The sequence below is a fragment of the Atractosteus spatula genome, chromosome 11 (assembly GCF_055471065.1).
Source record: "Atractosteus spatula isolate fAtrSpa1 chromosome 11, fAtrSpa1.hap1, whole genome shotgun sequence".
NCBI classification, from domain to species: Eukaryota; Metazoa; Chordata; class Actinopteri; order Semionotiformes; family Lepisosteidae; genus Atractosteus; species Atractosteus spatula.
Window position 1 is genome coordinate 8,960,855 of NC_142716.1, and position 23,737 is coordinate 8,984,591.

The 23,737-nt window shown below is 34.5% G+C and overlaps 1 protein-coding gene across 2 annotated transcripts in view; it reads left to right on the forward strand.

The window, feature by feature from the left end:
• LOC148823476 (dihydropyrimidine dehydrogenase [NADP(+)]-like) overlaps positions 1 to 23,737 on the forward strand; it is a 196,243-nt gene that overhangs the window by 44,459 nt on the left and 128,047 nt on the right. For both annotated transcript variants that reach the window (XM_088927918.1, XM_088927919.1), the window contains exons 4-8: positions 7,521 to 7,608; positions 12,857 to 13,018; positions 17,151 to 17,341; positions 18,845 to 18,926; positions 19,481 to 19,568. In XM_088927918.1, the coding sequence (XP_088784044.1) occupies positions 7,521 to 7,608; positions 12,857 to 13,018; positions 17,151 to 17,341; positions 18,845 to 18,926; positions 19,481 to 19,568 (611 nt within the window). The remainder of the gene's footprint in view (positions 1 to 7,520; positions 7,609 to 12,856; positions 13,019 to 17,150; positions 17,342 to 18,844; positions 18,927 to 19,480; positions 19,569 to 23,737) is intronic.

A 23,737-nucleotide genomic window follows, 5' to 3' on the forward strand; every position in this document is an offset into this window, starting at 1 on the left:
CATACTGTAGTGTTTTACATACTTCTCTAAAATTTTAGGGAAACAATCATTCTAAAATCAGATAGCTGACTTATTATATAGATATTTTATTTCTATTCAGTTTATATCTTTAAAATAAAAATACTCACACAATGTTAATATAATTGTTTTTAATACAATCCTATGACACTATGTTCCAAAAGCTACTGGAGATAGACAGCATATTGTATTTTTTGCTTTTGTGGTTTTCTGCATTTCATTCTAAAATTATCCTGTACAACTAGATTAGAATGTACAACATAATAACTAGATTAAAACAACAAAGGAAAACATCACTTATTACTGTGTTCAAACACAAAAGGCTATTGTAAAAAAAATTGACAAAATCCTTTTTGTGTAGCTGGTGCACTACCATTTTATTGAACAGACATGATGTACTCTATATAAACTCATTGTTTATTATGAAAGTCACAGACTATAAGCAAGTGTGACCACTTTATTGAAAGCAGTACAAGCTATACTGTACATGTGCAGTTCATGCTTTGTACTAAGTTGCAGAATGCAACTCTCTTTTCATATAGCCTAGACAAGCATGTGCCTGTTCACTGGTCCCTGAGTTCCAAAGGCCACATGTTGCCCTGGATCATCCCACAAATTTGAAACAGTGCTCACATCCGGCGACCAGGGTATCCACAGCAGAAGTGGACCTTCCCATAATCTTGTCTGTTGTACACAACGGTTAACATAATGTCCTGTATGTCTGTGCCAGCCACACTTACTGATATCTATGAGGATAGTCTACAGAGTCATCACTAAAGATGACTTGCTGTAGCTCCATTGCTAGTGAATAACATGGCAAGAAGATGACGTGAAGGTTTTGATCGCTTGAGAAGTGGGGAATATTGGTTTTCTTCTGCAGTTTTATTTCTTCAGTTTTCACCAGGCTTGTCATTCAATAGGTTAGGTGATCCCATCTCCTTTACCTAATCAACTCTTTCATATGAAATAATTGAACTCTTAACAGTCAAAGCCAAAATGTTTAAAAACATGCTGCTATACAGTACATAGAGTGATACATTTCTTAAGATACTCAGTATAGTACTGTAGCTACTGTAAACGCTGCTTAAGATAAAAAATTAAAATCTGCCCCAAGTTTTGGGTTTCTGAGAAGAAGGTGACGTTAAATTGTTAGAAGAACTAATTTGCCCTGTGAGAACACACAGAGGAAACCATAATGCACATGGATAATTCATAATGAATGACAACACACAGTAGCAAAATGCTTTTAGCAATGTTTATAGAGATGTTATGGTATTGATACATTTTTAGGAAGTGATATGACTCATTATGGAGGATTATGAGTTAGGGTAGCAGATGTGAAGGAGCACTTGGGCACTTCATCCCTCCTGAACCTTTGTTAAAAACTCCTTTAAAAAAACCCAGTAAATTACTGGATGTTGAGGTTAAGCTTAATATGTTGTACAATTCAGATCTCTGTATCTGTGTTTTGATTTGTGTAGATAATTAAAAATACTATGTTGAACTAACTGCATATCCAAAAAGGTATGCTAACTACTGTATTGAGCAGAATCTTCACAAGGATCAACTGAGAAGTAGAGGCCACACAGATGCACAGATAATGCATTTTTCAGATTGATATGTACGTTTTTAGCAACTTTAGGTTCCATTTTATCAGCAGGTAATTTGTGGTACTGCTTAAGTGCATATAAAGACGTTTTTGCTATTAAAACACTTGATTACTTTGTTGAAAATTGTCACTAATGTTTTTTATATATTTACAAAATACCTGTAAATGAATTGAACAGTTCAGTTAGAAACAAGCTTGCAAAATAAGTGAATTTGAAAGACTTTTATTTCTGTTTAAGATATAGCCTGAAAGATGTACAGATTGAGTTTCTATTGTTTTAGTTTTGTAATGAATGATATTTAACAGGTTGTTTTGTTGTTTTTTGTATTGCTCTGAAAATGTTTTACTTTATCATTTTGATATCTATGTGGTGTTAGCATTCATAGTAAAAGCTGATATTTTTAATGTTTTACTCTCTTCTCAGAAACAGTGTTTTGTAATGTGCTGTATCAATCATATTGGTACCTTATGTAGGAATAATTGCTTAAGAGCACAGTTGTTGTATGCGCCTTTATATGAAGGAAATTAATATGCAGATTAAAATCTTTTTGTGGCCTTTATTAATGTGCTAGATTTAAATTTATAAACATGATCAAATCACTGTTATGGGTAATAGGAAAGATAGCAACATGAAATTAATATACAGTCTTTAAAACTGAAGACAGACAACTGTAAGAATCAGGTGGATGTCAGTATCTTGTTAGGTCCAATGAGAATGAATAACACTGTGGCATTCTTAGCTGTTTAAGTTGATGCTGAGGAAGATTTGAATACTTCTTCTCAAGCTTGGTTTATCTGGGGTCAAACAATGTACAATACAACAAACAAACTGTACAATAAAAGCAAGTCAGATATACTGTATAGTACAGTATGTTTGGAACGGCTTAGGTCTAGAGCCCTTGCAGGCTAATGCATCCTATAGGTGATCTGTTCTGCCCAGTACTAATTTAGAATTCCTGCATAATGGGGTGAAGTACTATGGCATATCCATCCACCTACTGTATAGTACCTGCCTGGGTTTCATTATGTGGTCTAGGATTTTTTCTCTTTATCTCACATCTGTCACTGTGCAACCAGCTTCTTTCATTTTGAACCTATGGCCTGTTCATCATTTTGTGACTCAGATGTGAGGCAAGTTGTCATTTCTGCAGGTTTGGCTATTTTCAGCTGATCGGTCCCCTATCTTAGAACTGGACATTGATAGGATGATCTTGGTGACTGGTTGATTAGCCTAAATAGTGTAGAGACATGCAAATTGTACACCTGCAAGTTCACTGATAAAACATCCACATTTGATATGAGATCCCTGGTGTGTCAATAACAATTCCTCATTATTGTGCAGGTTTACTGTATATTGTTGTGAGGTATCTGACATATCCCTATAAATGCTGAACAAATGCTTTATATACTATGTATCAGTTCAATTGGTGAATCACTTCCTAATAATGAAGTCCACATACATATCTTTTATACCTTGGATCAAAGAGTATTTAAACTGTAAGGGGCCAGACTGGCCTTCGTGATGCTCATGCAATGCATAAGGTGACCACACCATTTGCACATATGAAATTGTGTTGATTTGGGATATTGACCCAGGTCTTTCAACATAATCTATTGAGAAAATCATCAAAATAATTTGCAATACAAGAACATTTGTCGTTATTGGGACTTTCAAATGATAATCAACACAATATTTATAAGCTAATATATTCTGCAGGTATATCTGAATGAATGATCTGCTCAAATTGCTGAAGAGTTGTGGCATTCACTGTCGCGCTTGATCTCCAAGTGTTATTAAGTATTAGTATGGTATTAATAAGGGTGAAATGTTCTTCTGTAAACCTCTGCCTCATACTCATACACACACAACTGGGCAATGCACTCATCCCCCAGCCATTTTTCATTCTATTGTCAATGTTCATAGTTCTCTCACCATCTGCTCAAATGCATTTTCCATGCACAGTGCCATTTTGGCTGGGAAATAAATGCTCTCTAGTGAGAGAGACAGCAATTACACCTACATTCCTTGTCTTCTGATGTTAACCAATGAAACTTCCTTTTGCAGTATGCAATACAAATTTAAATACTTTCAAACCACTCGCAGTGAACAATGCTACTTTTATTATGGATATGGGCCAACATTTTCCCAAACTATAACAAAAATTCTCTACATCATAGTGCAAATAAGTAGCTGAAAACATTTTGAATACAGCTGAGATTGCTCACAGCAAATTATTGTTAGAAAAAAAATCCAGATAATTAGTTGAAAGACAAAGAAGTAGATAATTCTATAATAATTTTATATAAAGTAGTTAAGAAAAAACATATTCCGATGGTCCACTCTATAAATGGTCTTTTTATTGAATTAGACATCTTTATTGCTCACTCTAATTGGTTTAGTAATAATAGAAACAATGAATTATTAGATTAGCTACCTGCACATACAGAGAATTCATAATGCCTAGGAATGCAGTTATCATATGATGTACCCAAGGGCTTGATTAGCATTGATTCATTAGGAAGAATCTACTGCTGCATTGATACTCAGCTGTTCATTCAATTTTGACAATACTTGGATGTGGTTCTTGAAAAAAAAATCAGCCAACTATATTTTGTAACACCCTGCAAACCACAGGTGTTTACCTAATGTGCAGTGCATAGAAAAGTTCTCTTGTAAGCAGTGCTCTGCATGCCAGCCTGAATTGCTCTGACCTAGAGCAATTTTTGAACAAATAAGATTGCCTTTGTGTCTGCATTTTTTCTGTTGACATTTGCTAAGCACTTGCGCTGCTGGTCTCGGAGATAAATGGAGGCCTAAAATGAGGCTGTATCATCTAGTGTCTTTAATGTTACCTTGAGAAAAAAAAAATGTGTTCAGAGAACAATGAAATTCTTGCCTTTAGAAAAGGCTAAAATTGACTATTGGCTCTATTTGTAGATGTCAGTATGGTGAAAAGATTGTTTTCCATTTGATTCTTTATGTTCTAGTTTCTCTAATTCAGGGGAAAAGAAGCAATAGAGTAATGTTTTTTTTTCATCGTCGTATTTATAAATTTAAGAATTATTCATGGGATTTTACAAATCGCTTTAGAGGTTGTCTTCAAAAGTGGATGTCAGAACTGATTAGTGGCCTGACTTGACATGCTGTATGTTTTTTTTACCATTTATTTTCTATCATACTGTTATTTTTCTTTCTTTAATTATGCTCTTATTCCTATTTTGTGAGACTTACAACAATTCAAAAAAAGCACGAACGCTTACACTAGCAAGCCTTAGTCTGGAATATGTCTTCAGCTAGTCTTTTTACACTGCATGACTTGTTTACTTTTTCAGTGAGAGAGACGGTTTTTAAATAGTAATCTAAAGCATCTTGGGCTTTCCCTGTACAAAGTGCTTAACTGTACAGTGCCCTCCAAAGTTACAGGGTACATAAACGAGGTGATGTTCTTTGAATCATCTGCAAATTCCTCTCTTTCTCCACTCTTTAACTTTTCCATCACTATGGTGGAGGTTAATCTTGCCCCCAGCTGTCTGTAAAATTGTTTTAAATGTCTCCTGATACTGTACTTGTGAACAAATTGTGACTGGGGTAATGGCCGTGTTACATCTGGCTCACCCCTCTATAATGAGGTTTTTAACTAAATTTCGGGAGTCATAACAACATTTTGCTAATCCTTCATCTCTACTGCTTGGATTTTTGATTCTCTGTGATGTTACTTCCTGAAATCCGAGAAACAACAAATGCCTCTCCCTGGCATTTATTTATCTTTTGCATCCCTCCCTCACTCCATCTTCACCTTCGGAGCTACCCCTCGGTTAATTCTTCACTCAGCATGGGGATCATAACTTCCTCTTCCTCTGGCCAGGTTGTTGGCCCTCAGTCAAACAGGATAAAAAAAAACTCTTTATGCATGACTTTTCAATACACATCCACAGCAATTTTGTTTTTTTGATCAGGTGTTACCATTCATTGTGAAATACAGTATGATGTAATTAATGATGGCAGCAGTAGAATGGATTTTGAAGTTCATAGAAACATGTACTGTAGCATGACAGTGACTCACAACGGTCAATGCAGCCCAACAGTTCATCAGTACACAAAAAAAAAGAAGTGGAGCACCTTTGCTTTGCTAAGTCAGTCTTCAGATTTAAATCTGGTTGAGCGTGCATTTTACATGCCGTAGAAGAATTTAAAGTCTACACTCCAAGAATAGGCAAGAAAGTGGCTGCAGTAACACAAAGAGCTCAGTGGTTTGCACACCACATGCAGTTACTACTTCACAAATATATCAATTTTAGTACTATTACTCCCTGACATTTATTTAAAGTGAATATGCCCCAATACATTTGGTCAATTTGATTTCAGAACTCAAAGAATGCTTTTGTGGCAATATGATTAAAAAAAACATTTTTGTATTTATCATTCATACAGTCTCATATGATATACAGTACTGTATGAAATATTATCTTAAATACAAATTGCTTGACAGTAAAGCAAACATAATGATTGTTACTGTCGAATGTGTTGTCCAAATATTTTGGGAGGGCACTGTAAATCATCATGTAACCACATTCCATTCCCTTTTTCATAAAATATAATGCTTTATGAATCCAGACATATGCGGATTAATATGTGATGGAGTGAAATTGTTCTCATGTTGGTCCTCTATATGTGGCCACAGTGTACATTTTAATTCTCAGCTTATATAATATTCCTAATAGGATGTAACAAAATTTAAAAATGAGTATCACCTACTACTACAGTATGTGAATAACAAAAGGCCACAGTATGCATTAATTGGTGCTTCCTGTGTTATACAGCTCTATCTTGGTTTTGCTTCCTTTATTAATTATAAAGCCCAGCCAGGGAAATGATAGCATGGTTGACATCTTCTAAGTATTTCACTTGCATTGTCTGCTACATTCATTGCATTGCAGCACCTTTCTTCTACAAATCCACATTGTAATATCTATTATGGTGTGGTCAAAGGATAATTTATTGTCAAATAAAAAAATAGGTCAACACTAATGTCACTTGATGATCAACCACCCAGGTTTAATAAAACATCTCGGTGGTGTGCATTCCTGCACAGCGTTTGGTATTTTAGTAGGACAACCTGGCTACAGCACTAGTGTAATTACCCGGCTGTCAGGGTGATAAGTGGGATTAATGGCAGCCTGATGCACTTTAGTCTGCAGAGAGTTTAGAGAATTGCAAGATGGGATTATTACAGGAGCCTGCCTGTAGTGGGTCTACTCACGGCACTAAAAAAATTCTACAATTTACTACTGCATCAACCTGCCTCATTAACATCTGACATTTCAACAGCTGTTTATTTGTGATCCAGTTCAAGAATAAAACTGAATAAATTGGTCAGGACCTATACCAGGCCTCTCTGTTATGCACTTGTCATATGATATTCACATGGACCAACAGAATATTGCACATCTTTTTATTTCGTATGAAGATTTAATTAGGTTGAGCTATTTATTATTTAAAATGAGTATGTCATTGTCAGCCAATGTGGTAGCCATTATGTAGTCATCATTATTTATAGTGTTATTACTCTTCAAGGCAGTCATTATAAAGACATCCCCCTCCATGTAACAAACATGAGCTGGCATCATTATTTGACTGCTGCTTCCTCATTTGAGTTACAATAAGGCACAAGCAGGATTAAAAAAAGTGTGCATTTTTTCAATTAATTTTATGGTTCTTTGTGAGAGTATGACTTCGCCATACATTCTGAGAAAGAAAAACTGTCTTTTTTGTCTGTTGTATTAGCGGGTTTGTAAGAAAGTCACTCACTTTGTTAGAACAGGAAGATTTTCTCCCCTCTGTCTTAATCAGATGGTTTTCAAATCTGATCTGTCAAATGTTTTTGACTTGTAGGTGCCTTAAATGTGCAGACGCCCCATGTCAGAAAAGCTGTCCAACAAATCTGGATGTTAAATCCTTCATCACAAGCATTGCTAACAAGGTAAAGTCTGTTTTTATATTCAAAATATTTAAAATATTCTGGCAATTTATTTTTTTTCCAGCAGTACTGACTGTAATAGGATTAATACGTTGCTGTTTTGTTGGACTTCATTCTGGGAGTGTTGAATTAAAACCTGGTACAAAGAAAATAAAAAAAAATCAATTTATTTTCAAATAAATCGGTTACTTGATGTATGTATTGTATGTATCGTGTCCATGTCCTCAAATAAACTGTAAAGACATAATTAATCCCTGGACAGTTTGGATTTTGTGGACAAAATGATATGTATTTGAGCTGGATCATGTGTGCGTGTGCAGTATGTATATCGACAAGGATGCAGAGGGCTTGACATAATTGGTTTCTCTTTCAATTTGTATGCAGGTGCCAATATATTTTCAGAGAAACTCTTTCAGATATCACACTATAGTAATTACAATACAGTAAAACAAGACCTACTTTAATACTTGTTAAAAGACTTCAACTTCAACAATCTTTTAGAATAATGTTGTAACATTTGCCCAAATCTTGACAGATAGAGAGTTGTACAGTATATCTAAAATGTTTTGCTGTATAATGTCCTTATGTCCTAAAGTAGAACATTCAAGGTAGTTAAATACCATAACAAGACATCAACTGTACAATTGTATTAAATAGTAATATAAATCCTCTAATTCAGAGGTACAGTAGATCAGCAAGTTTATTAGCATACTGAATGAAAACAAAAGAAACATGCAGTATTATTATGGTGATCTGATTGGCATTTAACTATGTTGCTCGAAGGAATAACAGAAATAAGGATTAAGCACAGCATAATAAAATAAAATGTCTTGATAACATGGCTCTTTGTGTCCAATCGACTAGACCTCAAAATAAACACAAAATGTTTGAGAATGTAACCAAATTCTTCTGAATGGAGAGTGGGTTTAAGTTTAGATTTACCTGTAGTCTATGTATTCTGGGTTTTTTATATACCTTGACATCAACAAAGAGCTTCTCTTAATGAAAGGATTAGTTGTTAACATTTTTACAACATGCTTGCAATTTGTTTGCTCTTCAAACCTTCAGTCTAACATTTTATAGAGTGCAAATTAACAAGTCTTCAGGATTTTTAAATCTTAATGTTAAGTGTCTTGTTGTAGTGAAACTCTTCAAATGCGTAAATGACTGTTAAATGTACAGTAAATGCTGAAGTGCATTATAAAAGCAGCAAAGACTTTAAATTCTTACTTAGAGCTTTATGACTCACTCTGTGCTGTTTAGTAGTATTCAGATTTAGTAGGCATCCTTTTTATTGGGAGACCAAATCCATTTCTGATTTTTAAAGAGCTGTATGAACAAAGAAGAAAAAAGGTTCTGATATACTTTTAAAAATCTCTAATTTTTGTGATTGCTTCTTCTAAAAAAAGAACAACAGAATGTGTCCTCTTAACCAGTTAAAATATAGATTTGTCAATTAATTAAGGTGTATTAATTTCTCTTCTTTAATAAAGCAAAATGAAAGGATTTTGGAACTCCTGTCAACCTTCATACTGGAGAAAAGTGTCTTTTTGCGATTTGCCATTTAAAAAAAAACTCATTCTTTTATGATTTTCATTAAGATATGCATTCAATGTTATAGGATTTTCGATTGTTGTGGGTAAATAAGGTCTTTGAATCATTTTATGAAATTTCTGTAAGTAACCTGGGTTCACAATGGATTGTAATTTTGTCATTTATTAACATTCAAAACCATGACTCTGAGTCTTAACTCGTGGTAATCCTGTACAACTAGAAGCAAGTCTCTAGAAAGGACAGTTTGGGCTGCACATACTTAAATGTTTTATTCAGCTGTGATTTTACCACTTCTTAATCACAGTGTAATATTTCAATTAGAATGACAAAAAAAATACCACTTCTTAATAACATAGTATCTTTAACACCAGACCTCCAAGTAGGATAAATGCAATGTTTTAAAATTCTAAAAACTTTTAAAACTCTAAATACAATTGTAGGTGATCCATGGTAGAATGCATGTCATATTACTGTCGATTACACTTCAATTAAGCTGTTATTTGCAATGCTTTTTTAATTATTTGATAATTAAATGTGATTGATTTTATAGTAGGATCAGTTTGTTGAATCACAATTACTAGTATGATCAGCTAATTATTAGAATCAGCTTAAGTGATTTAAATGTAACTTTACCAGAAATCCAAACAAAACTATATCTGGTCGGTGATCACCATTCAAAATTGAAATCCAATTGAATCCATGTGCATTTCACCGAATTTCCATTATGAACAATACACTGTGATCACAAATAAGTAATAGAAATTAACTGAAAATTCAAATTCTAAGATACTGTATCTTAGAGGGCTTAATGTAATAAATTCTGATTTGGAATATTGAAATGGTTAAGTCTAAATCTGTGTTTGGATCAAGCTAGAGTTAAAGTTAGGTTTAAGGCCAGGCAGAGTAAAGACAAGGGTTAGCCCTAAATTAGAGTTAAATCTTGGGATTTAAGGTTTAATCTAAGGGTTAGCTCTCAAGCTAGAGTCGAGTTTAGGTTTGTGGGGAAGGATTGGTTTAGATCATTGAAGACTGGTAGAAGATGCTATTCTAGTTTAAGTATAATTTTGTCTTCTGATGTCATTCTGGAGTCCTGGAATCCCTGTGAAATAACTCAAGCAGAAAGTGTAATCATGGCAGGCAGAGGTAAACTGGGGAGCTCTCAGCTTGGAGAGATCTTTGACCCTTCCTGCCCTGTCAAAAGGTAACTCTTTACTTAATTTGTGTCAGAGCTCAGCTCCGATACCTCTCAATTTGCAACTGTCCATGCTTTGGGACATCTAAGCACAGATCTGACACATACTCATTGACATGAAAACTATACCATGTGCGTTTAAAATGAAATGATTTTAAAGACGGTCACTGTTTTTGCATTTCCACAGAAATAAAATACAGATTTGCTCGTGCTTTGGTACACTGCTGACGATCTACACACATTTGGATTTCCAGTGTCGCATGCTCAAACATTCAACAAAACATCTTCTCAGAAAAGAGGAGAAAAATGTTTGAGAAAATCGTATGCCAAACTCCAAAAATCTGGCTAATCCTAGATGAGGTTTCAGGTACAGGTACGGGAAGTAGAGGTGGTGTCTTGGTGAAAATCAAGAAAGAAGAAACACAGAATGGAAGAAATATGTCTTACTTATCAAGACAATATGCCTTTGTGCCATTGATTTGTCAAAGTGTCCTCCTGTGGACTCGCCAGCAGTGCAGTGATGAATAAAGGTTTTGTGTCGACCATCCTGGTGGATATCAGCAGAAGACGTGACATGCAGAAGGATATGCCAATCATTTGGGACAGCCCTATCAATATGGAGGTCCAATTGTGATGGTATGGGCATGAGTGTCGAGTCACTACATAGCTACACTTGTAGTGATTAATGGCACCCTGACGTCAGTCAGAGTCCTGGAATCTCACTAACAGTGGACTTATTCCAAACTGACAACATTCCAACAGGACAACACATGCCAGCATGCCATATTATAACAGTGTTTCTTGCAAGGTGAGGATGTGACAGTTAAGCCAGGGATGCTCTACTCCCAGACTTCCTTCCTATTGAATATTCATGGGATGATCTGGAAGGACATGTGTCATCAAGGTCACCAAAGGCTCAGTGACCACTGAACAGGCGCTTGTCTGCTTATTTGTCAGACTATAGAAGAGGAATGGGACAAAATTTCCAAGCACAGCATGTCATGCATCAAAGGGTGTACAGCTTGTATTGAATCCAACCAGGACACATGTGCTATGAGCCCGAGACTTTCACGGTTAATCTCTTATTGATCAAACCTGTTGATGGCAAACGTTAATTGATATGAAGAATTTAAATTTAGTATGTTCATGTTTTTTCATTATTACTATTTCCATCTTCTTAAAATCTAAGCTTTATTGAAGACACAAGAGTATTTTAAATACTACTAGCCTCCACATAATACTGTACATTACTGAGTTACCTGTATGTTTATGTGAAAGACAGGCAACATTGAATGCCACATCATAATGAGAGGCAATGTTTTTTAGTTATTAAAATGATTTCTGAAAGCTTCCTTCCTTGTGAATTCTTGAGCTTGTCGCAATGACATATCTTTTTCCTGCATGTCAAGAAGAAGCTGTTCAGAGATTCAAACATCATGAATTTTGCTGTATGCTTTTATAGCGTGATTAAATAAGTCATTATAATGTGTTAAGTAGACTAAGCTTGTGCACAGTACCTGTGAAGATACAAAAGTTTAACTTTAACATTTCAGTTTTATGTTTTCGTAAACCACTCCATTATTGTAAATGGATACCTTCATGCATTGTGATAATAGCATTAGAAAAAACATCCATTTATGGGGACAGTCTTAGCCACAAGCAAGTAAGTATACTGAATTGCTAATAAAACACTTTCCTAATCCAGTTTCATTATTCAAACCCCGACTCCAGAAACATACAAGTTTTTTATGGTCATTACTGCTTAGTTTTCAGTATAAATAATTATAGTAACGTACAGTGTCACATGTGTCATAGTGACTGAAGATGAATGTGGTTTGATTTTAAATCTGTCATGTGGATAATTCTAAATTTTGTCATGTTTATATACAGTATATTTAATTTGTGTCAGTAAAGCTGTTTTGTATGTAACTACATTATTTCTAATAAAATATCCTAAATAATTTAAATATGTGCATTTAGTATAGAACTTTTGTTAATGTTAGGTACTGTATCCAAGTTCACATAATAATAAAACATAATTAAATAAATAATAATAATAAAACTTAGCACACAGGATATAAAATTATAAAATAATGTATTGCAAAACAATTAGATGTTTATGCATTTATCAAAATATTTTTTAAAGAGACACTCATTTTTTAAACAGACACTTTGAATGTGGAAGTAGATGTTCTTGGAAAAGGACAATTGTACATCAAAGTTCTGTACTGTAACAAAGTTTGTATCAAAACAAGTGAAAGTTATTAATTAATCAGTTAACTCTTTTTATCTTCCATGTCTACTTGATCTTATTTAGCTTTCCTCAAATGTACAGCAAATGATATTTGGGCAGCTTTATTCATTGTACTGGAACCTACAATGTCAGTCATGCTTAGCTTGAAATATGATAGATTTTTTAATATTCCTATCATAAATTCCATTTAATAAATGAAAATGTATAATGATGTTTATGAGTGGATTCATGTGAATCATAATTTGTTGCAGAACTACTATGGAGCAGCTAAGACTATTTTCTCTGACAACCCCCTTGGACTGACATGCGGAATGGTGTGTCCAACCTCTGACCTGTGTGTGGGAGGCTGCAATTTATATGCATCGGAGGAGGGACCAATTAACATTGGTGGACTGCAACAGTTTGCCACAGAGGTATACAGTACAAGTTATTACCTGCCTTCAAAGAGACCCCTTACATCTTTCATATAATTGAATGTTGTTCTGTTTTCTTTAAAAAATATATTTGTTTTGTCTTAATGTTAACTCGTTGTGATCTGGATGCGAATGTGAATTTGCTTAATGTCTGTACACATTAGAGTGGTTTTCCAATTTTTTTGCTGGTATTGTGCAGTGCTAGTGTCACTGGACATTGTAAACAAAATGCAGAACTAATTAAGACACTTTGTGTACCTCCAAATCATATTAGGTCATGAAAGCCCATAGTTAATGCATGAATTGTATAGAGATATTGTATGGAGATATTCCTGTCCTAAAGAAGAGTGTGGTATAGTAAGAAGTGTGAGGGAGTTGTCACTGAGAGAGTACAGTCAGTCTACAAGTTGTAATCTATAAGATAAGATAAGATCACTTTATTAGCCCTGTACAATTTCTTGCATTAGGAATTTGTCTTTTCTCATACCCCAGCTTGCTCTCCATGAGACACACAGACACACAGATAGGGAGAGAGTAACCTGGGGTCAGAGTGCAGGGTCAGCCATTGTATGGCGCCCCTGGAGCAGTTGGGGTTAAGGGTCTTGCTCAGGGGCCCAACGGAGTAGGATTCCTCTGCTGGCCGCAGGATTCAAACTGGCAACCTCCCAGCCACAGGGGCAGATCCTTAGCCACAGAGCCACCGCTCCGCCCCTATTGTTGGCAACTGCCCGTTAAAGTATGACCTATCCAGATTAATTAAATTCTCATAGTCATTTTTTTGGCAAACTTACAATCCTGCTAAAATACGTTTAATGTTACTTTGACATAGTTTTAAATTCCAGTTTTTCACACACCTGAGAACATCTAAATTGAGTGTAGAGCAATCCCAATTTTGTTGGTATGGACTGCAGCTATATTTTATTCAATCTGTCACTGGTAAATTTCTCATCTCTGTTACATTCACATAACACTTCACTAAACTCTGTACTGCCCTTTTCTAATATCAACATTGTATTAATGGCATCTGTAAACTCTTTGTTATGGCAGCTGCTCTGTCTTTGACACGTGGTATCTGTCAGACTTTACCATTAAAGTAATAATTCTAGGATATTTTATTGTACATCCAGTCTCCTGCAATGATAAATGTCAAATTCGCCATCAGAAATACAGGCCTACATAAGAGAAAAAAAAGGTTTGACTTATAGGAGATGTCAAAATCATGAAAGATTGCTAAATGTACGTATTTTTTTAAACCAAAAGAATTAGAAATCTTTCATGTCTAATACACAAGATTTAATGAAAAAAAAACATTTGATCTTCTAATATGTATTTAAAAAAACCCCATACAATGTAGATTAATATATTTATGTTAAGCAGATTTACCTAGAGATTTACGTGATGTGCAGTATGTTTTTCCAGTGCCAGAAGGGTTATGATAATGACAGATCTGTGCTACTTTATGCATTATTGTTTTAGTATCTGTAGTGGTTTTTCCCCTTTTCGATAAAATGCTTTAGGGTACATGTGCTACTTTGGCATAGAAGTGACCATGATTTTTGGTCTCATAGTTTCCATGATCTTTTCAATTTAATTTGACTCAAGTTGCTAATTAAAATTAAACACATTATAGGAGCTTGCGTTGCTGTCTTTGACCTGTTATGATATGGATATATTTTCTGGACTTAACTGAGATTTTTTTTACAGTTTTAAAATAAACGACATTTTAAGTTATCTCAAATGTGTGATTTTCAACTTCAGATGTAAGAAGACTATTTTTTTTTGTAGTTTGCTTCTTCTCTGGTTGAGTTTAAACCTGGCCTGGATCATCTCTTTTAATAATGACAGTGTTATTTATTCTGAATACCAATCAGCCTTGGTCTCTCTGTTTTTAGTGTCTCCACTTGAATTTATGTCAGGTCTGATGTGCTAACCATTCTTCACTCAGTTACTGTCACTTTTTTTGCTTACTTTTGATAACAGTAAGACATCTAAAATATTATTACAAATTAAAACAGCAATAGATATTTGTAGGATGAAAGAGATGGAAAATAAAGAGAATATGGAAGTGAAGGAAGAAAGGTAGAGGGAGTGGTCTTCAGTGCACTTTGTGACGACACCCAGGGAAGGAACTGTCAAATTTATGTGGTTAAAAACAGTTTTCGGTCAACTGTTGATCACCCAGTCCAAATTTGGAGAACTTGTTAAGGGGTTAGAAGTTTAGAGCAGCTTTGATTCTCTTTGTATTAATTTGTATTGATCACATTTGTTTATTACCCACAATATCGTTCCTCTTATTTGATTTTCTCAGTAGTTATTTCAGCAGTTTAATGTGAGTGTTTATGTGAGGATGCATCATTTGAAGACTGCATGAACTTGGAGGATATGAGAATCGTTCAAGAAGACAAAGCTTGCACAGGAGCCATGCTTTTCTAGATTTCATTGACATGTGTGACTGTGCTGAGTTTCTACCTGAAACCTCACTGCAAATATAAAACACATCTTGTCCATACAGTACCATTGAAATGCCACCTTCTTTTTTGTTTAAAGAGTCTTAAAACCATTTTAAAAGTTCATTTTCAAATGCTATGAAGCCTTTCCTCATGCATTTTTTATTGATTTAAAGGGTTCAATATGAAGGTAAGGGAGCTATAGTTGCAATATTTTTTTATAATCTGTTCTGCCTCCAAAAGTATGTATCATTTGAATGAATGCAGTCCTCATCTGCAGGCTTCTGTATATACAGTAACTTCATGAAGCTGGAGTGTTTAAGCTCATTGCCAGCTTTAGCATTGTTAGAATCTTTTATTTTAATACACCCTTAACACACAGGTATTAAACTCAGCAACAGCAGCTCAAACAATGAAATAATTGTGAGTGGTCCAACATGAAATCCTAGAATATGTTTCACACTGCAATAGATACTGTAGAAAGAATATATTACAATACAATGGTGAATAGTAAATATTCAAAACATGGATATTAGGTACCATTCATTTACAGTACAGTATTCTGCTGTCAGGTCATCATCAGTGGTTAGATGATTTACAAATGATTGTGTTACATGCATCGTAGTGTACTACTGTGATGATAAAATCAGTGCAATTGTTTCCCTCCTCAACATTGTTTGTAATCATTGCTTGACCTGATTGCTTGACCTGATTGATATCAAGGTTTAGAAACAGTGATAAAGTTATTCATTCTTTTGAAACAGTGAGACGTATGATATTTCTTTTTAGCGCTAATCAGTTGCTGACTGAAGGAAGCCACAGGTAAATATAAGTGCCTTTGACAGTCTGTCTTATCTTGTTTTCTAATCCAAACACAGGACCTCTCAGTTATTCGCAGAGAACATTAAGCCAGAGTAGGTTTAGTCTTTGCACCCAAAGTTTTAGATTTTAGAAATACCGTGTGTAATTGTTTTATTAATTAATGAAATAATTATTTTCTGTGTGTACATCCACTTCCCTCTTTGTAATAAATGTAGTTGCAGCACTACAACCACCTTTCCACATTATAGTACTAAATGATGTTGATGTCTGGGCAAAGGTGAAAATGTACAGATCAAAGGTTAAAGCACTGGTCAACTTTACAATGCTCAAACCATGCAGTGAAATGCTGCATTAGTGCTGCGTGTTCTAGCCAAAATGCCTACTGAGGCATCAGCAATAGATTGGGTTTAGATTCATTGAAGATATTTTTTGTTTTTTGTTCAGATTTCAATTAAGCACACAAAAGTATACTAATTTATACCAAGCATGCATATACAGTACTTGCATGAATTAAATGTGTACCAACAAGGATATTTCCATATTTAAGTAATGTATTGAAAGCTTGCTTGTGTGGGTAAATAATTATAAGTATAAGCATGTTCAATATACAGTGTGGTGAATAAACCTGGCACATCAATGACCATCACTTGCTGATGTCTTTTACAGATTTACAGATACACATATCGAACATAGGTTAATATACATTACAAACTAGAGAAGGCCATTTGGCCCATAGGTGTTTTCTACTCTTTTTTTCCTGTAGGAAAACAAATATATTTTTGTCACTGTAAGCTTTTGTTTGTACATCTTTAAAAATGAAAAAAATATATTAATATGTTTCAAACTCACCCTTCCATTTCTAGATATTCAGCACAATGGGGATCCCTCAGATCAGAAATCCCAACCTGTCAGACAAAATGCATGAAAGCTTTCACACCAAGATAGCCTTGATTGGCTGTGGACCTGCCAGTATTAGCTGTGCTTCTTTTTTGGGGCGACTGGGCTATGATGACATCACCATATTTGAAAAACAGAAATACGTTGGTGGTTTAAGGTAAGCACATCCTGATCTGTACAGAACCTACAGTTCATTCATTTTTTTCCCACATAAAAATAATTGTGTAATTTCTGAAATAGGAGCTTTGATCATTGTTTTATTCATATGACATTTCTCTGTATTAATTGTATAAGGAGTCCATTTCATCTGTACATTTGAAATGCAAGAAATGAATAAAACCCTTTTCATTTTTGCATGCATGGATGACCTTTGCTTCACACAGACGTCATCTATAGGGATTATTATTAAAGCAACGTGTAATTGAAAGGCACTATTTTCAGCTATATTCATGCCACATCTTTTCAGTCATGCATTGATATCATAGCCATCATAAGATCCTACTGTGACTTCAAAACAAGGACTGACATTACACACATTTAAGATATTCCTATTCTTATTATCAAAATTCTGTCATTAATGGTGTCCTTCATAGCAGTGACTGCCAATGGATTACCTTGGTATGCACATGTCATAAGGTGGAGATTCAGTGAATGCCATGAAATATATTTTTTTTAATCTTGCTTATTTTGAGAGAATAGTGTTCACTAGAGTTCATTTAGCACTCTTGATTTATTTGTTTAGACAGGTATGAAATGTCACAAATATTTGTTCATACTTGAGTGTACAGCAAATGGGGAAAAAAAGTCTTCGCTCAGGTGAAAGGAAATCTCTGCCTTTCTTCATTCTGAAAGTCAGGCACTAGCAATCAGGATATTTCACCTGTCTTCATTTTTAAATGTAGAGCCATTTGCTAAAAACTGACTTTTTTTTTTCATTTCTCCTGACAGTCAATACAGAACATTTTTGATTTTTCAGTTGCTTTCTTGTTGTGTGGTTATTTTTAAGGTTTAGCATCATTACCAAACATAACAGGTGCATATTGATGTCTGTGTATATTTTTCTTCTAGGTTATTTAAACAAAGCAAGCTAATCTTTGAATTTACGTTTTAGTGCAGCTTTAAATTTTAGGAGAGATTATCAGGTCATTGGCCATCATATCTCTGTGTTTGATAGGTGTCTGAGGCTGATATTTATAGCTGTCAATATTTATGGTGTAATCATGAGAGCATCTATTCTTTAGCTGTTGAAGGACTGTGTGTGTAACGCTTTGATATATCAATACAATGAATATTTAAGAAGGTCAATTATTATGGATAAATTGTGTTATAATTTCTCATACTTATCCTTCAAGTATGAGAACTACTACACTGCGTGTAGTTTTTTGTAACCATAATTCCTTATTTATACATTTCCTGTATATTATGATAATTGATCAAAGAAATCAAGTTACAATGTTCCTTTGATATTATTCTGGTTATGAGCATGAAGGTAGAAGTACTGTTTTAAGAATAAAATGTTTTTTTGTCAATGGAGAGATAAAGAAGGAGATTTAATTAATGGATGAAAATTTGCTTTCATCTAGGCTATCAGACATTTCTTTAATACTGACGTCTGACAAGTTCCTGTTTTTTTTTCCATTTTTTCTTCTTCTTTCTGCAGTACTTCTGAGATCCCCCAGTTCCGACTGCCCTACAATGTGGTGCAATTTGAAATTGAGCTTATGAAGAACCTGGGTGTAAAGGTAATGAAATCCATGACCTGCCTTCTGAATGGAAGAATTAAGAATGAATTGGGGCTTAGAAAAGATTAACAGCAAAATGTCACACGCATTAATAAAGAACAATTAAAAGCTGCATTAGGAAAAGAGCAAGAAAGATGCTCCTTCTCGCTCTGGGCATTTGTCTGTCTGTTGTTTGAATGCCACTCTTCTGAGAAAGGGCAATCAATACTTCTCATCCGGCACACCTGCATGTGATTAATTTCGTGGGAAAAACAAATTTCTAACATTGCTTGGGGGGTTCTGCAGCGTACCAAAACCATACAAATTTCTTTTATTTCTTGTTATAGCGTTGTTTTAGGTTTATTCACTTTGAAAAATAAATAGTATTAAATTTCTTCCAATTAGTTTAATTCATAAAGAATGAGTTGAAGTAAATTGAAATAACATTGAATAAATTCACTTTATATCCATAGTTAATTATAAAAGTCTCACTCTAAACTGGATGTAGACTCATTGTGTGAACACAAAGTTTGTCAAGGTACAAGAGAGTTTTTTTTATGTCTTTTTTTCCATAGGTAGTTTGTGAGAAGGGTCTTGGCTATGATCGAATGACGCTAAGCTCTTTAAAAGAAGAGGGATATGAAGCAGTCTTCATTGGAATAGGTCAGTTTTTATCTTCCAGGTTTGGTTAGAAAAAAACACCTGATTAAAATTTTATTGACTTCTGCATTTTAAAGTGATATAATTACCATTCGAAAAAGAGTTCATTTCATTTACACATATTAGTTTAATATAATATGTATGTCAGCCCAGGTGTGTGTACAGACTAGTACTCTGTTGTTGTGAATTTGAACTTTTCTTGAGAATAATCTTTCTTAAATAGCTGTATACTTAGATACTGGTTATATACTTAGATACACTGGTAACATTTGCAGTAGAGGCACAAGGTTATGTTCCATGACATGGGTTGATCCTTTCAGTAAGAGCATATAGTATGTGTTAAGGTTAATTTATGTTTATGTGCCTTCCAGAAAACACATTTGTGAATACAACTTAATGTAATCTTAAATCATTTGGGGGGTCCTGGCAAGTAAGAAAAAGTATTATAATACTAACATACTGTATGTGCATGAAACGATTAACTGTCACGAGTGGTGTGGAGAACCCTATGCAGGTCGGGTAGCAAACGAGTCCAGTAGGGCAAGGCAAAGACGGACTCGGGTGTGCAGGCAGGGTCGTATCCATGGGGCAGTAAGAGAGTGCGATCAAATCCAGAGGGCGAGACGAAGACGTAGTCGGGTATGCGATCAGTATTCCAGGAGCCTTGAAGAAGGGAATTGCAAGGAGCTAGGAAAACAGAAGACTGTTTAATACCAAGCAGTGAAGTGAAGGTTGAGGAGGTGTACACAGCAGGTGCGGTGGGAAGCGAGAGACGTGATAGGATGATTAGCTTGCGCGTTGCCGTTTTCGGGAATTGGATCAGGCTGGTGTCTGATTAACAGGGGTCGTGGGAATGCGCTGGCGTTTATCCGAATTATGCGGTTGATTATGTGAGAGCGTGATATTAACACTCAGTTGTACAGTACTACACATATTGCCCTATTGAATAGACTAGAATTACTGTAGTAGTTCAGGTGGGTAGCTGCGTCAGTGTGTGTCGGCTGCAAAGGAAGTAGGTTTATTCCATAATGAAAAGAGAAGAAAGAAAACAACATTTCGGCTGTAGAGCCTTCTTCGGGTGTGGAATTACTGAATATCAGTGATAGGAATGACCCAGCTATGATTCCCAGAGACTTTTAAGTTAAAGCAGTAGCAGAACAGATATTTTCCTTACTGTTATATACTGTGAGATGGAAGGTGGGTGTAAATGGCCTGACAAGAAGCATCGTTGCTGGCATGAGTAAGACCTGAGTCTTAAATTCAAACAGCCCGAAGGATTTTACCTTCTGTGGTTGGCAAATTAAAAAAAACATCAACAGATAACCCAAAATCAAGCCACAAGAACCTGTTGAACATCATCCCACATGCAGTGCAGATCTCTGTAAACTTTTATTGCCTGATTGGTTTTGTTTGCATGGGTTTCTGTGAAAATCTAGTGAAACAGATTTTCCCAATTCCAGCTGCTCAGCAGCTGTACTTATGATGTATGGAGGTGGATTCATCATTCTGTATTTGGATAGGTTAGTGCATAGTTTTTTAAAACTTAGTTTTCCAGTTAGTATGTACAGTATTTATAGAAAGGTCCAGGTATTTTATAGGTTCATGGCTAACTGGTTTAAAATATTCCCATTGTATCATTTCATAAAGTTCTCCTAATGGGAGCATTAAACAGGATAGGTATCTGACATTATAAAGAGTTTGGAATAGTTACCTTTTGAGAGGAGTGCTGTTCAGCTTGTCTTGTTCATCAGTTTTTAGTAGCTTAATGAGTCAAGAACTCCACCAAGACTCCTGTTGAGCGTTCCCAATTATTTTATATTTAGGATTCCTTTCAAGAATTTTACTGAGTTTAAAGCTGTTAAATAGGAAGACTGAAATTAAGCTTAGCTGAGTTACTCTTAGATGGAGCTATCTGTCTAGTTCCCACTTCTGGAAAAAGGAGAAAAATTAAGAGGTTGTATTATATCATATAAAATACTATTTTTGAAAAAGATACTGGTATGGGGTTATGAAACACTCAGATTCTGATTTGAAAGACATTTTATAGTTTTATGTTTTCTTTTAAAATTAAGTGATCAATTTATGGTTGTTATGCTTTTCATTACACTCATTTTTAAAAACCTGATGTACAGGTCTTTATTAACTTAGAATTCTGTTTGGAGACAGAGATGTTAGAAACTTTGTATATGAGTAATATGACTTGGACTAAGCCATTCTATTTTTGAAAATGTAAGAAAACAAACTGTCACCATGTATTGATCTGAGAAATTCAAATATTCCTTGAAGGCAGCAGTGTGTTTTCTTTTACAATAATGGAAAAGAAGTCATATAATTTATCATGTTTAAATGTTCTAAGTCTTTTGGTACTGGCATCATAAATATGGAGAGCAGCCTACTTTAACTATTTAGGGATTTCCTTAACAAAGGGATTCAGAGAACTTTCCATTTCTAAAGAAAATTAAAGCACTGAGTGTTTGCTTTTAATTTCTGTGATTTGCAGGCTTTATAAATGTCATCCTCTGTAGTGATTGACATGCAAATTTCTTACTGGCATGCTCTAAATTGGAAGACAGTTTGAAAAATGAAGATAAGGACATTGTTCTTGGCCCGTAAGCTGAGAAAAAAAGCTTCTAGGTTCAAATTAGTTTAGAACCCCTTCAATGTTTACTTGATGGATAAAACTTTAAGGAGCATCCTTTAAGCCTGTGTTCCTTTTAAGTGAGATACTGCAGTGGCACTTAGGAAATGATGAGCAACACCTGGAATGACTAGTGTATTCTCTATGTTTCATTACTAAGGCATGTATTGGTCATTTATTCACTCAGCTAGCTGTGTTTTAGTAATAAAAAGTATTAATGTTTGGCTCATAGTTTACCCCACAAATAATCTTCTTGCTCCATGATCTCAAAGAATTAGACTTCTTAGTCCCATTTATTTCTTTACATATTTATTTGTTTGTATTATGGAAATGTTAGGTTGGTATCATAATCCATACAATATTTAATTTGATGGAGGCTTTGTTGCTTACAAATTAGGTGGGATATATCAATTTTACACAATGAGTCAAGTTTGTTAACAGAAACAGAAAAAAGCTAATTTGACTTGTATTACAAAAGATGAAGTTTCTTTCATTTCTACTGTAACTTGTAGTAAGTACCAATGCAAACACCACAGGGCAGTGTCTCTATTTTGTTATGGAGTTATTTAAACAACAATATTATTGACTTTTTTAAGTTTACTAGTTTTTACTTGTTCCCTTTAAAATAATCTTGTGACAATTTATTAATAAAGTGACAGAAATGTGTTACATTTCTTATTACAGGAACATACTCAACCAATTCCATTTTAATATACATTTTTTAACGAGAGTAAGACTGCTTTTAAAGTTCAGATTCCAGAAATCTGAAAGGGTTAGAAATCAATTGATCTCCATTATTCTTAGTTTTTAATGTACTAGTAGACATAAATGTATCACATTACAGTAGCACTTTTAGACAAAATGAAAGCTGTGAAATGTAACATTAAAGAATTGCATCTCATGTTGCTTATTACATTTCATGATATTGGCTTGACTTTAATGATATTCACTGATACTAGCTCCAGGAAACCTGGATACTCCTAAATGGAAGTAGTCCCAGTCTGTATTGTGAAATCTTTAAAGAGATTTTGTAAGTGACACTCTGTATATCAGTTTTGTTGCAATAATTTTATACTGGCAGTACTTCAGAAACCTTTACCCTGTGTTGAACTGCAATACAGAAAATATTTAAAAATGCCTTTCAATTTAGTGTTTCTCAGTCTTATAAATGCAGTGATAGATGTTGTGAGATACATAAAAACAACAACAGCAATTAAGTATTTAGGAGGCAAACAGTACATAGTAGTGTACATATGATTATCATAAGTTAATAGGTACCCAGAATTGAAAGAACGTATTCCTAGTAAGTGCAATATTTATTGGTGTATGCCCGCATATTAGCATGTTCAAAGGAATGCATTATCCAATACGAAAAGACGTGTTAATAAATCATAAATTAATGTTTTTTTGAGGAGCTATGTATGAGAAATCATCAGACATCAGACTGTAGGACACAAAAGAACAATTGCAAGCAAGAAACAGGATTATCGTGGTACCTAGAGTTTTTCGGGAAACAAAGTCAAGGAGATTTCTG